At 47.0% G+C, this 13,958-nt stretch overlaps 1 protein-coding gene and 1 long non-coding RNA gene across 12 annotated transcripts; one reads left to right on the top strand and one right to left on the bottom strand.

The window, feature by feature from the left end:
- The first annotated feature begins 182 nt into the window (after positions 1-182).
- On the top strand, positions 183-4,004 carry LOC145503573 (uncharacterized). Its single transcript, XR_014051571.1, has 2 exons — positions 183-1,736; positions 3,610-4,004. It is a non-coding gene; the product is annotated as an uncharacterized LOC145503573 (long non-coding RNA).
- On the bottom strand, positions 2,603-13,760 carry NACA (nascent polypeptide associated complex subunit alpha). 11 transcript variants are annotated; one of them, XM_081483282.1, is made up of 10 exons: positions 13,625-13,760; positions 13,057-13,199; positions 12,804-12,875; positions 5,683-10,527; positions 4,418-4,503; positions 4,154-4,231; positions 3,775-3,921; positions 3,253-3,381; positions 2,917-3,039; positions 2,603-2,727 (listed from the first exon to the last, which is right to left on the bottom strand). In XM_081483282.1, the coding sequence occupies exons 3-10, from the start codon at positions 12,871-12,873 to the stop codon at positions 2,713-2,715; spliced, it is 5,493 nt and encodes a 1,830-aa protein (XP_081339408.1). In that variant the 5' UTR covers positions 12,874-12,875; positions 13,057-13,199; positions 13,625-13,760; the 3' UTR covers positions 2,603-2,712. The 11 variants fall into 11 exon arrangements, with proteins under 11 accessions (XP_081339408.1, XP_081339407.1, XP_081339414.1 ...); XM_081483281.1 differs by having other exon boundaries at positions 13,722-13,760; XM_081483288.1 differs by lacking the exon at positions 5,683-10,527.
- Between the last annotated feature and the right edge of the window lie 198 nt (positions 13,761-13,958).

Genomic DNA, 13,958 nt, shown 5'->3' with positions numbered 1-13,958 from the left:
ACTCACTGTATTGTGTGGTGGTATGGAACTGAACCCACAATATCTTTGAGGTATGCCAGAGATCAGCCTTTTTACCTTACTACCCCTTTTTCCTTTCTGGGTTTCCCTGGTAACTTAGTAGTAAAAAAATCCACCTGCCAAGCAACAGACATGGGTTTGATCCCTGGGTTGGCAAGACTCCCTTGAGAAGGAAATGGCAACCCACTCTGGTATTCTTGCCTGGGAAATCCTATGAACAGAGGAATCTGGTGGGTGATAGTCCACAGGGTCACAAAAGTCAGACACGACTTAGCAACTAAACAACAAATGCCTGTAATACATGATATAAAGGGTAGCGATAGTTTGAAATGGGAATACACTACAGTTATCAGTGGCAGCAATAGCCTTGAACAAGATACTTCTCTAAAAATGTAACCAAGAACTGGCAGTTTGTTCTCTGTATAGAGGGAAGGGTGAGGAAATGGGAGTTAATATCCCTAATTTCTCCCTGAAATAATTACTACCTGACTCAGACTTGGCAGACTTCTGTTCACTTAATGATTTACTCCAGAGAAATAGAAGCAGATCATTATTCTCAGCCAGATGTCAATCTGTGCTTCTCTAGGATAGCCTACCACAGTGAAAAGGCTTTGGCCTTTGGGGAAGTCATTTAACCTCTTTCGGTCCTCATGTCTTAATCCCAACTCCTAAAATAATGCCTGCTTTCTCAAAAGGACTGAGAATAGTAAAAAGATTTAAACTTTAGTTCCCAAAATATACCACAGCATCTAATTTTTTTTTGAAATGTAGCCTTCCTATTTTCAAATTTTAGCCCTGTGCTCTCCCCCAAACCACTTCCTAATAACTAAAGAGCTTCTAGATCAAAGTGAGAGAGCCGAGTAAAAAAACTGGTTTAAAACTCAACATTCAAAAAACTAAGATCATGGCATCCAGTCCCATTACTTCATGGCAAAAAGATGGGAAACACTGGAACCACTTGACTTTTTCTTGGGCTCCAAAATCATTGCAGATGGTGACTGCGGCCAGGAAATGAAGACGCTTGCTCTTTGGAAGAAAAGCTATGACAAACCTAGATAGCATATTAAAAAGCAGACATTACTTTGTCGACAAAGGCCTGTCTAGTCAAGGCTATGGCTTTCCTAGTAGTCAGTCATGTATGGATGTAGAGAGTTGGACCATAAAGAAAGCTGAGTGCCAAAGAATTGATGCTTTTTAACTGTGGTGTTGGGAGAAGGCAATGGCACCCCACTCCAGTCTTCTTGCCTGGAGAAGCCCATGGACGGAGGGGCCTGGTAGGCTGCAGTCCATGGGGTCGCGAAGAGTCGGACACGACTGAGCAACTTCACTTTACCTTTTCACTTTCATGCATTGGAGAAGGAAATGGCAACCCACTCCAATATTCTTGCCTGGAGAATCCCAGGGACGGGGGAGCCTGGTGGGCTGCTGTCTATGGGGTCGCACAGAGTCGGACACGACTGAAGCGACTTAGCAGCAGCAGCAGCAACTGTGGTGCTGGAGAAGGCTCAAGTCCCTTGTACCGCAAGATCAAACCAGTCAATCCTAAAGGAAATCAGTCCTGAATATTCATTGGAAAGACTGATGCTGAAGCTTCAACATTTTGGCCACCTGATAGGAAAGAACTGACTCATTAGAAAAGACCCTAATGCTTAGAAAGACTGAAAGCAGGAGAAGGGGATGACAGAGGACGTAATGGCTGGATGGCATCAACTCAACAGGTATGTTTGAGCAAGCTCTGGGAGTTGGTGATGGACAGGGAAGCTTGGCATGTTGCAGTCCACAGGGTTGCAGAGTTGGACACGACTGAGCAACTGAACTGAATAACCTAAACTCAAGCTTCACTGTTCTTATGACTTCTAGAGTTATCTGTATTGTGTATTTATCACGACTGGCTAAACTGTATGTACCAGTTTGCCGGGAGCAGTTCTGATTTTCATTTATTATCGTAGCACAATTATGGCTACCCTAATCATAACTTATAGATTAATATGTATGTCTAAGAGCACAGCATGTGCACTGTCTATAGTCAAAAATCTCTCCTTCATGAGGTACCTTCCTTTAAGAAAATATTTAACCTGGGCCCCCTGCATTGGGAGTGAGCAGTCTTAGCCACTGGACTACTAGGGAAGTCCTAGTATCTTCACTTTTTTACAAAGTACTATCTGAATACATATTGAGCCTCATCTGGCCTCTGTGGCAAGCATTTCGCATCTGTTACTTTCAACCTTGTACCAAGCTATTACATGACAAGAGGCCAGACGAGTCCCAATAGGTTTTCAAAAGATCATAGGTCAGAGGAGGGGATAATTATTAAATAAAGAAAAACCAGGATTTGCTAAGAGTTAACATCTAGGAAAGAAATGAGAAAACTTATAGTTAAGTTGCAGTCTCTGAAAACAAGTTTCTAATAACATGAACAGTATCCTCTTACAAGAGGTGAAAAGGCTGAGATGTTAAGAAGGAAACCTGTGGCATTAAACCTCTCTAACTGAAGCTGAGGTCTTAAGAGTTACAAATAAATGTGTTCTCATTTCTAGAGCTTTTGTGTGCCCCCCCTCTCCAAAGAGATCAAGCACCCAGTGAGTTCATCCAACAAGAAGCCATAACTTTATTAATGATAGAAACAGTACAAATTTCAAACCCAGCTGCAGTTACTCTTTTGAAACACCAAAAAAAGGTCCTCTTTTCAGATGGTTACATTGTTAATTCCTGTAAGAGAAAAGAGATCATCAGAAGTGGTTACAGGCAAATTCAGAGAATACAGGTCACTAAAATCCAAGAAAACTCAGAACAGGCTCTGGAAAGAGGCTTCTTAGTCAGCTAATATTAAGCAAAAAAAAATAGTCACCCACAATTGGTTAGGGCAGAAGGAGTCAAGGAATAAGCTTGGATTCTTACCATAATAGCATTTACAATATCATTACTATTATTCTTCAGGGCTCGGACTGCCTTTGCTCTCGACACATTTGCTTGTGACATGACCAATTCTATGTCCTTAACTTCCACACCTGTTTCATCAACCTAAGATAAGGAAAAAATACTAAATAAACTAAAGGCAAGAACAACTTCAATAGTTGTCAGGCATCTCTTGAATCAACAGACAGTACTTAACATAACTCAAAAGCTACTTAACTCATGGAGTTCAAGAGCCTAAAACCATATAGAACACACCCATCAATACAAACATGGTATTATCTTGAGAGGATTTAAGGTACAAAAGATTTCCTTATATACCTCTTCCTCTTCACTCTCCTCTTGTACAGTTGGAGTCTGTGTGTTTTCTTGGATGTTTGAGACAGCTTCACCTTGAACTTTGAATTTCTCAGCAGCTGCTAACTGTGCTTGCTGAGACAAATCCTCAATCTATAGGACAGAAAGTACAGATTCAAATGAGTAGATCAATTGCAGTAAATCAACAAAACGGTATCTTTCCCAAACTCTCACTCTAAATCTAACTAACTTAAATCTAAATCACATTAACTCACTACCCTAGCTTTAAATTGCTTATTATACTGATATATCCCTGTAGACAAAGAAATAGCTTATGTCTAAAGCAGTGGTCCTCCACTGGAGGGTGATTTTGTTCCGCAGGGACATCTGTCAAAAGCCTGGAGATTTTGTTGGTTATCACAACTGCAAGTGATACTGCTTAATGGATAGCCCTTCTACAACAAAGAATTATTTGACCCAAAATGTCAACAGCACTGAGGGTGAGAAATCCTGGTCTACAGCAATTCTCAAGAAAACTTTCCTTACCTTGGCTTCCCCAAAAACAATGTAGGTATCTGAAGCTGGGCTCTTGTACACATCTGGTTTTGTGATGACAAAAAGGATATTCTTAGATTTCCGGATAGTGACTCTAGTAACCCCTGTAACCTGTCGAAGACCCAGTTTGGACATAGCCTAAAGAATAAAAAAGAACAGCTGTCAACTTCTTTAGAAGCAGCTTCAGGAAATAAACTCAACAAAACTACATTGTAAACAAAGACTTTCTGTGGGTGAAGAAAAGTTTATATAGGACTACATCATTGATTCCCAGGCTTCCTGCCACTAACTTGAGTTCCACTACAGATTCCCCCTTCCAAAAGTTGCTTCATCAGAACCTTTAACTCTTGTTTATAACTTCAATTCTTACCTTCCGTGCCTTCTTTTCACTCCGGCTCTGTTTTGCTTTACTGACTGGTTCTTCATCGATTTCAGCTGCTGCTGCCAGCTAAGAAAATCAAATAGCTATGAGTAAACTGGAATGTAAGACCTGGGTGCCAAAATCCCCATGTGGTTTTCCCTTTACTAAAGTTCACAGCTCCAAACACATAAGCCAGCTTTTTCTGATCAACACTGGTTCACCAATGTTTCTCTGACCCAAGTACTTACACTAGTAAGTTAAGATAACACCCACCTGAGCTTGTTGTGTGGTTGCCTGTGTAGAATCCTGTTCCTCAAGCTCTGGTACTGATTCATCACTATCAGATTCTGTTCCAGACCCTAAAATGACAAATAACTTTTACTATTTTATAGTAAAGATTACAAGAGGCACCTCACCATGGCCTGCCCAGACCCAAAGTCACTGGTTTACGCTAGACCTCAGAAAATTTAATGCAAACCAATGGACTTGTATGAAGTCGGCTTGTACAGTATGATAGCCTGTAACTTAGTCACAAACTAGTGTGTACACATCCATTAAAGACCCAGCCCCAGAAACAAGGGGTAACACTAGACACAGCTGAGCAGTTTATATAACTGCTACTTTTTCTTCAAGTTCTTCACTTCTTGACACAGGCAAATACCAATGATTTATGCAATGCCAAATTCTACCCAATAACCCATCCATCTTAGAAAGGTTCTGGTACGCAAGGTGCCTTCAGGTATACTTCAGTGAAAACAGTTAAGATGACATTGTGGAGGTGGTCTTGAGGGGGCTGGGGGGAGAGGACACTTTCCCCTCATCCTTAAACTGGGTTGGGGGAGGCCAGAAGCAGTTGTGTACACATTTAGCTTTATTTTCAAACTGCTAACCCTAGCAGTTTGATCTACAACACGACTCGAAGATTCTCAAAATGCTGATCTATAGTTCTAACAGTCACTTCTAGATAATTGTCCTATGACGCCATCCATTTCTTCCAAATGTAACTCAACATATTTAAGTTTCCCTCAATTCAAAGGCCAAGCATCAATGGACTACTGAGGGAAAAAGCATACACCTCCACCATTCTCAGGCTAGGAAAAATAGGTCTTGGAGGAAAAGAGTCCCTGAGTGCTGGTTATTACTAAGTTTTAAGATGTGAAGAAATTCAAGCAGTTCTACATTTCCCAATATTTTAGCAAATCCCAGGCCCAGGGACAAGGTTAGTGATGTAGTAGAGATTAGAGCAAATTAAAGGTCCAGGTCTTGGTTTTCAGTGTCAGATCAGTTAGGTAAGGGAGATGATGGACCCAGAGTTAGTCTGGATCACATTACACAAGATAATACACAATGGACTATCTGAGGCGAAAACCAAGATTCTGTCTCACATTCCTAGAGTTTCTGCATTTAAACTTATTGTTCTATGCCCAAACACAAGCAGATACACTGGAGAAAGCGGCGCACCCTATGGTTAGTATTGGTGGGTAGCCCGGGAGGGTTGTGGGCAACACACCATGCACACGGCAAACCAAGGCAAATACCCTTATTGTTCTTCAGAACAGGCTGCTTGGCAGAGGGGGTTGGGGCAGGGATCCCAGCAGGTTTGGGGGTGGGCATGTTGACGAGGACCGGCTGGAAAGGCACTCCCCCCGAGATTGGTTCCGGGGGAATCAGAGGCGGCAGCTCATCCTCATCAGCAGGGGCTGAGGGCTTACAGGGTGATTCCAGCACCAGCCCAGGTGAGGACGGCAGAAATTGCTGTTTAGGAAGCAGAGGGGGAACTGGGGAGGAAGCAAGAGGCAGAGAGACTGATGGGGTAGGTGCTGGAGAGACAGACGCTGATCCAGCTTTAGGAAGGACCTTCTCTGGGGCAGCTGTTGCTGAAGGGGTAGATGTCTCTGACTGAGGAGGAGGAGCCAACGGGCCCTTGGGGGAATGGAAAGAATCTTTGCCCTTTAAGGGATAGACAGGGAGGGCTTTTGGAGCCTTTGGAGAAGAACCTTTCTGAGTAGAGACTGTCAGTAGAGGAGCTGCAGCCACTGCAGGAAGGGGTCCTTTAGTACCATTCTGAGCTGAGGGATCTGGGCACACAGGTGGTGAAATAGAACTCTTCTTGGCAGGTGGACCTTTCTGAGTGGGAGTTGTGATGACTGGTGCACTTTCTGGAGCTGAACCATCAAGCACTGCTTTGACAGCTGTGGGGCCTTTCTTTACTGGGGGCCCTTTAGATGCCTGAGGGGCAGTGGACCCCAAGGGACCTGTGACTGAAACTGGGGAAGTAGGGGCCTCTTTGGGAGAGGGAGGAATCACAGTTGGGGGAGTGGGAGCCCCTTTGGAGGATGAGGTTGCTGGGTCCCCTTTCGGGACTGGAGACTTTCTTGGGGAGGGAGGAATTACAGCTGAGGGAGTGGGCACCCCTTTGGGGACTGGGGTTCCTGTTGCTTTTTTGGTGGAAGGAGTCACGGCTGGGGAAGTAGGGACCTCTTTGGTGGTTGGAGTTGCTGAGGCTCTTTTGGGGGCCGGAGTGCCTTTGGAGGAGGGAGGAGCCACAGCTAAAGGAGTGGGAGTTCCTTTGAGGGATGGTGTTGCTGAGGCCTCTTTGGGGGAAGGAGTCATGGCTGCCAAAGTGGGGATCTTTTGGGGGTCTGGAGTTGCTGGAGACTCTTTGGGAGCCAGAGTTGCTGAGGCTCTTTTGGGGGAGAGAGGAGCCACAGATGGGGGAGCAGGGTCTCCTGTGAGAGGTGGGGTTTCTGGATCCCTTTTGGGGGGAGGAGAAGTCACAGCAGAGGGAGTGGGGGTTCCTTTGAGTGATGGAGTTGCTGGGCCTTTTGGAGACGGAGGAGTCACAGCTGGGGGAGTGAAATCCCCCTTTGCAGGTGGGCTAGCTGGGGCTCTTTTGGGAGATGGAGTTGCTGAGCTCCCTTTGGGGGAGGGAGGAGTCACAGGTGGGGGAGTGGAGTCTCCCTTTGGAGGTGGGCTAGCCGGGGCTTTTTTGGGAGATGGAGTTGCTGAGCTCCCTTTGGGGGAGGGAGGAGTCACAGGTGGGGGAGTGGAGTCTCCCTTTGGAGGTGGGCTAGCCGGGGCTCTTTTGGGAGATGGAGTTGCTGGGTTCCCTTTGGGGGAGGGAGGAGTCACAGGTGGGGGAGTGGAGTCTCCCTTTGGAGGTGGGCTAGCTGGGGCTCTTTTGGTAGATGGAGTTGCTGGGTTCCCTTTGGGGGAGGGAGGAGTCACAGGTGGGGGAGTGGAGTCTCCCTTTGGAGGTGGGCTAGCTGGGACTCTTTTGGGAGATGGATTTGCTGGGTTCCCTTTGGGGGAGGGAGGAGTCACAGGTGGGGGAGTGGAGTCTCCCTTTGGAGGTGGGCTAGCTGGGGCTCTTTTGGGAGATGGAGTTGCTGAGCTCCCTTTGGGGGAGGGAGGAGTCACAGGTGGGGGAGTGGAGTCTCCCTTTGGAGGTGGGCTAGCTGGGGCTCTTTTGGGAGATGGAGTTGCTGGGTTCCCTTTGGGGGAGGGAGGAGTCACAGGTGGGGGAGTGAAATCCCCCTTTGGAGGTGGGCTAGCTGGGGCTCTTTTGGGAGATGGAGTTGCTGGGCTCCCTTTGGGGGAGGGAGGAGTCACAGGTGGGGGAGTGAAATCCCCCTTTGGAGGTGGGCTAGCTGGGGCTCTTTTGGGAGATGGAGTTGCTGGGCTCCCTTTGGGGGAGGGAGGAGTCACAGGTGGGGGAGTGAAATCCCCCTTTGGAGGTGGGCTAGCCGGGGCTTTTTTGGAAGATGGAGTTGCTGGGCCCCTTTTGGGGGAGGGAGGAGACACAGCTGGGGGAGTAGGATCTCTTTTGGGAGATGGGGTAGTTGAGGCTCTTTTGGAGGCCTGAGTCCCTTTGAGGGAGGGAGGAGTCAGAGCTGAGGGAGAGGAAGTCTCTTTGGGAGGTGGGATTGCTGGGCTCTCTTTGGGGGAAGAATGAGTCACAGCTAGGGGAGTGGAGTCCTCCTTTGGAGGTGGGTTAACTGGGGTTCTTTTGGAAGAGGGAGGAGCCATAGCTGGGGAAGTGGGAGACTCTTTGGGAGGTGGGGTGGCTGGGGTTTGTTTTGGGGAAGGAGTCACAGCAGGAAGGGGAGTCTCTTTAGGTATTGTGGTTGCTAAGCTCCCTTTGGGGGAAGGAGTCATAGCTAGGGGAGTGGGAGCCTCCTTGGAGGAAGGAGTTGCTGGGGCTCCTTTAGGGGTGGAAGGGGTCACAGCTAGAGGAGTAAGGGTCTCTTTAGGGGATGGGGATGCTGGCCCCTCCTTGGGGGAAGGAGCCATAGGTGGGGGAACAGGAGCCTCTTTGGGGGATGGGGGAGTAGGGGAATGCTTCTCAGCTAGTGATCCTTTAGAGACATGAAAAGGAAGATCAGCCTCTGGAAGAGAGGAAGCTTCAACTGGAGAAATAGTGAACGAGAGATTTCCAGCAGGAGTATCAGGGATGGTAGGTACACTTTTAGAAGCAGAAGGGGCAAGACTTAAGGGAGCAGTAGCTGAACCCTTCTTGGTTGGAATTCTTTTAGGCTGAGGAGACACAGTAGTCCCTAAAGGAGATGGGGAGTCAGCTAGGTACATTCCTTTGCAAGATGCAGTAATAGAAGCACCAGAGTCCCCAGTTGGGTACCCTGCAAGAGCGGAAGCCACAGGTGCCAATGGTGAGGTTTGGGAAATGCCATGAACTTTCTTTGCACCCTGAGGAGTACCAGTTGGAGGCAGAGGGGTAGAAGACTCAGACTTGGGAATTTCAGGGACCTGTGCCATAGGAGCTGGAGAAACAGAAGCATTCTGGGGAGATAAAGTCACTGCTGGAGCCATAGGGCAACTTTCATAGGTTGGAGGCATCAAAGGTAAAGTAGTAAGAGTGGAAGGACTGGCTACAGTTGAAGGAGTGGAAGTATCTTTGGCAGTTGTAGGAGCCATTCCATCAATGGCAGCACTTTCCAAAGGAAATGCAGCTACAGTTGGGGTAGTGAAAGAACTTTTGAGAAGCAGATTAGTTGGGTCTGGGCTTGTGTAAGAATCTGTCTTGATTACAGAGATTGGGGAGTTAACACTCAGAGAAGAGGGAGTAGTACTGGCTGGCTTCACTACAGGGAGAGGCTCTGGGTAGCTTTTTATTGGTAGGGTGGCTTCAGGAGAAAGAGCTATCTCTGGAGAAGATGATGTACTTTGGGGAGAGGGGGGATTTTTAGGTGCTGCCAGGGCTGCTGTATTAGGAAAATCTTTGAGAATGAGAGAGGCTGTAGGAGATAATGGAGAAGAAGCAACTACATTTGAGGAGGCTAGGTCAGTGACAGCAGAGATGCCTTTGTCAGCAGACAGAGCCAGAGAGGAAGTTGGAGTACCCCCTGGAAAAGCAGTCATAGCAGTAGGAACCACCTCATTTCTGGAAGGAAGGGGAGGAATTACCGATCTCTGAGAAGTGCAAGAGTCATCTATAGAAGAATGATCTACAAAAATAGTATCTTCTATGGGATCTGACAGAATATTAGAACTCGAAGTTTGGAGAGGAGAACTCTGATGTAAGGGTGTAAGATGAGAGCCCAGAGAAGTGAGGAAAACTGGGGGGGACTCAGCAGCCACAGCAAAAGACTGAGTTGAAAGAGATGAAGCAGCAGGTGGACTAAGCGGTCCCTTTAGGCTGAGGCTTACAGGGTTTTGTGGAGCACTCAGAGCTGAGGAAACAGGGACACCTTTGACTTGAGGGGAAGGGATGGCTGGGGGAGTGGTGGGTGGTATCTGAGAACATGAGGCTAGTTCAGACTGAATAGAGGCCAAAGGAGTTACAAGATGGGAAGGGATAGCACTGACTATACTTGGAGGGTTGGGGGTACACTTTGGATTAGGAATTACTTCAGAGGGAGCTTGACTAGGTGAGGGCTTTGGTTCTGAGTGAGCAACTGGAGCTGACAGAGATGTCACTGACCCCGACTCAATCACAGCAACTGAAGGAGGTGAACTAAGAGGGTTAGGGGGATAGTCAGAGCTCTTCTGAACTGAGTGGGGAGCCAAGGCCACCAGAGCCAAGGGAGCTGAAGAGGAATGAGCACCTTTCAGAGTTGGAGTTATCATGGGAGAGGCCAGAGCTAAGGCAGCTGGGGAGATGGGAGGCCCTATTAGGTTTGGTAAGAAAATGGGGGTGTCAGTGGGAGGGGCAGCTCCCAAAGGCAGGGCTGTCCCATGAGATGACTGGAGAAAAGGAGCTTCAAAAGGGGTTGAGGCAATGGTAGAGGGAGAAAGGAATGGGGAAGGCTGGTTAGGGGTTGCCAGAGGGCATTGTTGGGAGGCCAGGGAGCAAGGAGGGGTAGGGGTAGGTTTAGGCTGCCCTAAAGCAGCAGTGACACTCAAGGCTGAAGACACAGGAGGCAGAGCTGGAGAAGAAAAGCCAAAAAAAAAAAAAAAAAAAGGAGGGTGGAGGGAGATGAAGGAGGAAAGGGAAGAAAAAAACAAAAGTGAGTTATACAGCCCAACTTGGTACAACACGCCTCACACACAAGAAACACTGGAATTTTAAATCTGAAAAATGAAAGTCACCATGCAGGATTAGACAAAGGTGACAAGCAACAGCAATCTTCCCCAAACATACTTCAGTGGTCAAGTACAATACATCATTCTTCTCCTTTCCCAAATCTACTAAAATAAGTAAACCACTTTAGGGTGAAGAACAGTCTAAGAGCAGCCTATTAGTCTCTAAGTGGGGAGCACAGGCCCAGGAATAAGTTGGCAACAGCAGGGCTTTGTATCCTTTCCCAGTTGTGTCCTTCTCGTCCCTCCTCAAAGGAACCCTAAGACTTTCTCACAGACCATGGAATCACCACTAGGAAGTTCTACTCTATCCACCCAAAGAGCATGAACTGAAACCACCGATCACAACTGGAACAAGGAAGGTAATGAGTGCCAATAATGATGGAGAATCAGAGCCGAATGAGAAAAACAGGTCTCTTAATGCTCAGGCTTCAGAATATTCAATATTAAATACTAAGTCACTGAGCTTCCCTATACCTCATTTTACTCACCCAAATCAAACAAAAAAACCAACCTCAAAAGCGTGGACTCCAGTCTCTAAGCAACGTTAGCTCTTCAGACATCAGTCTGGATGAATTAGACCACGAGTAACAGAGCTTAGTCACAAGGGTAGGAACTGTATTATGAAACTGTAAACCAACTTGTCAAACTAGACTGTGGTTCTATTTTGAAAGTAGGGAATTCAAGTGGAGAGAATACACTGGGTCCCCACCCCTTAATCTGGATGAGTATGCCATTGTGCCAAAACAGGCACTACTTGGCACCACACTGAAGCTGTGCAAAAGATTCTGAATGATTGCTCAACACCTAGAAGGGAGTATTATTATTATTTTTTTAAAAAGCCTAGAGCATCCAAATTCACAGTTCACTCAATCAAGAGTATCCCACTACAGAGGTAGGCGCAAACCAGTCTTTCCTGGAAACTTGATAGCTCAAAGTCTTTATGACTACAGTGCAAATGCTCTCAAACATATTAATCAAAATTTGAAACTTAGAATGTTTTCTTCTCACTGAACCTCAAAACTCCGGGATAAGGCCCAAATTACTTTAGACACCATAACCAATTTCCTGAGTCAGTTTCCTCACTTACTCTAATAATTAGTTATATATATATAAAAAACAAACCCTGAGTATTCATCACAGCACTTAATTTTACCTACAGTGCAATCTCAAAATCCTCAGGTATAAGTTTAACAGCTCTGAGGACTGCTTCAGAAGCAGACAGCATTAATTTTGAAGCTTGATTCAGATTATTCAAAATTCATCTGAATTTCAGTCTCCACACTTGTAGGCCCCCTCCTTTTTCTTTTCGAGCAGCTGTATTAATCCTTTCAGCTGCTAAAATCAGACAGGTGGGGAGGGAGAACCTTAATGCTTTCAACTATTTTAATTCCAGGAGATAGAAACTGCCCTTAAGTGACAGGTGGAGTTAAAAAAAAAAAAAAAAAAAAGAATTTACCATGGGGGCGGGGAGAGGCGAGAATGGAGGTCATAGCCCGAAGATTCCCTTCATTTACCTCTGCATAACTGAACAGCAAGACTACCATAAAAGTTTTTTCACTGCCCCCTCTCAAGTTTTGTAGATATGTATTTTAAACAGAATTCAAACCTTGCATTTACACTACGTTCTACATTCATTAATTTCAAAGCCGAAGAGCAGTCACAAGAAGGCTCTAATTCAATCCTGGGTTCCAGATAAGCTGTTGATGCAGGCATTGTTCCAGGACATTAGAAACATCTCAGCACCAATCCACAAAACAAGTTAACCAATCTAGGAGGGCCCCAGGGCCCAGGAGAACACATTCACCACCAGCACACATCTCATCCAGGCATGTGATGACGGAACAATGCCAAGCACTGCCATCTAAAACCTTGATGCAACTTGCTGGCTGGAACTTCACAAAAGCTCAGGTCTCTTTGGCCTGCCAGTGTGTCACCTATTTCCAATAGGTAAGTTACTATTATGGACTCTCCTCCCTGGTAAAGCTACAGCCCCATCTTCTTTAATGAAAACCAATACTGAAAAACAGAAGTACAGTCTATTTGTCACTTAACCCACCAAACCTTTTCAGGGCCAATTTTACAATCTTAATTAAGGGCAAGGGGTCCAGGGGGAACCTACCTGTCTCAGCCTGGGGCTGTGGCAACTCCTGCTCTGTAGCAGGGACGGTTTCTGTGGCTTCACCGGGCATTTCTGAAGGGAATAAAAAGGCCTGAATTGACTCGGATCCACTCTGCTGCCCAATCTAGAATCACGCTTAAAATTGCTGAGGGCTGTTAAATACCGTAAGGGTGTGTGGGACAACCTTCCCCAAAGTAGCTGGACTAGGTGAAAAATACGACGTAACCCTCACATTTTTGATCACGAGAATCACCTTCTTTTTATCGCTCCTCTTCACTCCGCGGAAAGCGGATTTCCCAGTGCCCAGGGATTCGTTTTATTCCACACTCCAAATCCCACACAGAAGCAATTACCACTGCGTTCTCAACCCGAGGGAAGAGGATCCCGGTCTGGCTCCTGAGCACGGGATGGGAGACTTCAGACGCTACCTTGAAACGCCGCGCCCCCTCTCCCCCGCGCGCTTTCTGGGCGAGGACCTACAGGACACCCGTTTGCTGACTTCTGGGACCCAGAAAGGGAAAGAGGGTGTCTTAAGTCCCAACACTGGCTTGTCACAATAAGGGTGTGTGTGTGTATACACGCGGGCGCGGGGATGGGGGGTGGTTGTGACCCCTTAACCTCCTCTGGGTTCTGGCGAAGCCGGTTCCAACAGCAGTTGGAACCCCACTTCCATCCCCAACGGCTCCCATCTCCCCAGCCCTGGACTCCCTGGCCTTTCTGCCCTACTCTTGCCAGGACACCAAGAGCAGACCCCATTTTGTCCGGAGGTTCCAAGGCCACACTGCCCAGGGTTGAATAGGGATCCCATGACCCCATAAAACCTCTAATCCTCCTTAGCTCCTATTCTGCGCGGCGCCTCAGGCCGCAAGAAAGGCGGATGGCTACGGATAAAAAGTAGCGGCGAAGACAAGCACTTACTGTGAGGGAAACGCGGAACCAAGATGGCGGCAGAAAGAGAGCGAGCGAGCGAGAGCGTGACCCACGCCTGTTGCAGAACGAAGCTTGGCGGAGGGGGCGGGACCAGGATCTGATTCCGGGTTAGGAGCTGCTTACAGTCACTTCCTTTAACCAGTGAGCCATCCGGCTGTTTCCAGTTGTGGGTGGTGACGAGGTCTAAATAAGGGTATGAATTTAGAACAGGACTCGCTGGCTTGG

This window comes from Giraffa tippelskirchi, chromosome 4 (genome assembly GCF_054371585.1).
Source record: "Giraffa tippelskirchi isolate mGirTip1 chromosome 4, T2T-mGirTip1v1.2.pri, whole genome shotgun sequence".
NCBI classification, from domain to species: Eukaryota; Metazoa; Chordata; class Mammalia; order Artiodactyla; family Giraffidae; genus Giraffa; species Giraffa tippelskirchi.
This window is presented reverse-complemented; position numbering and strand designations above follow the sequence as displayed.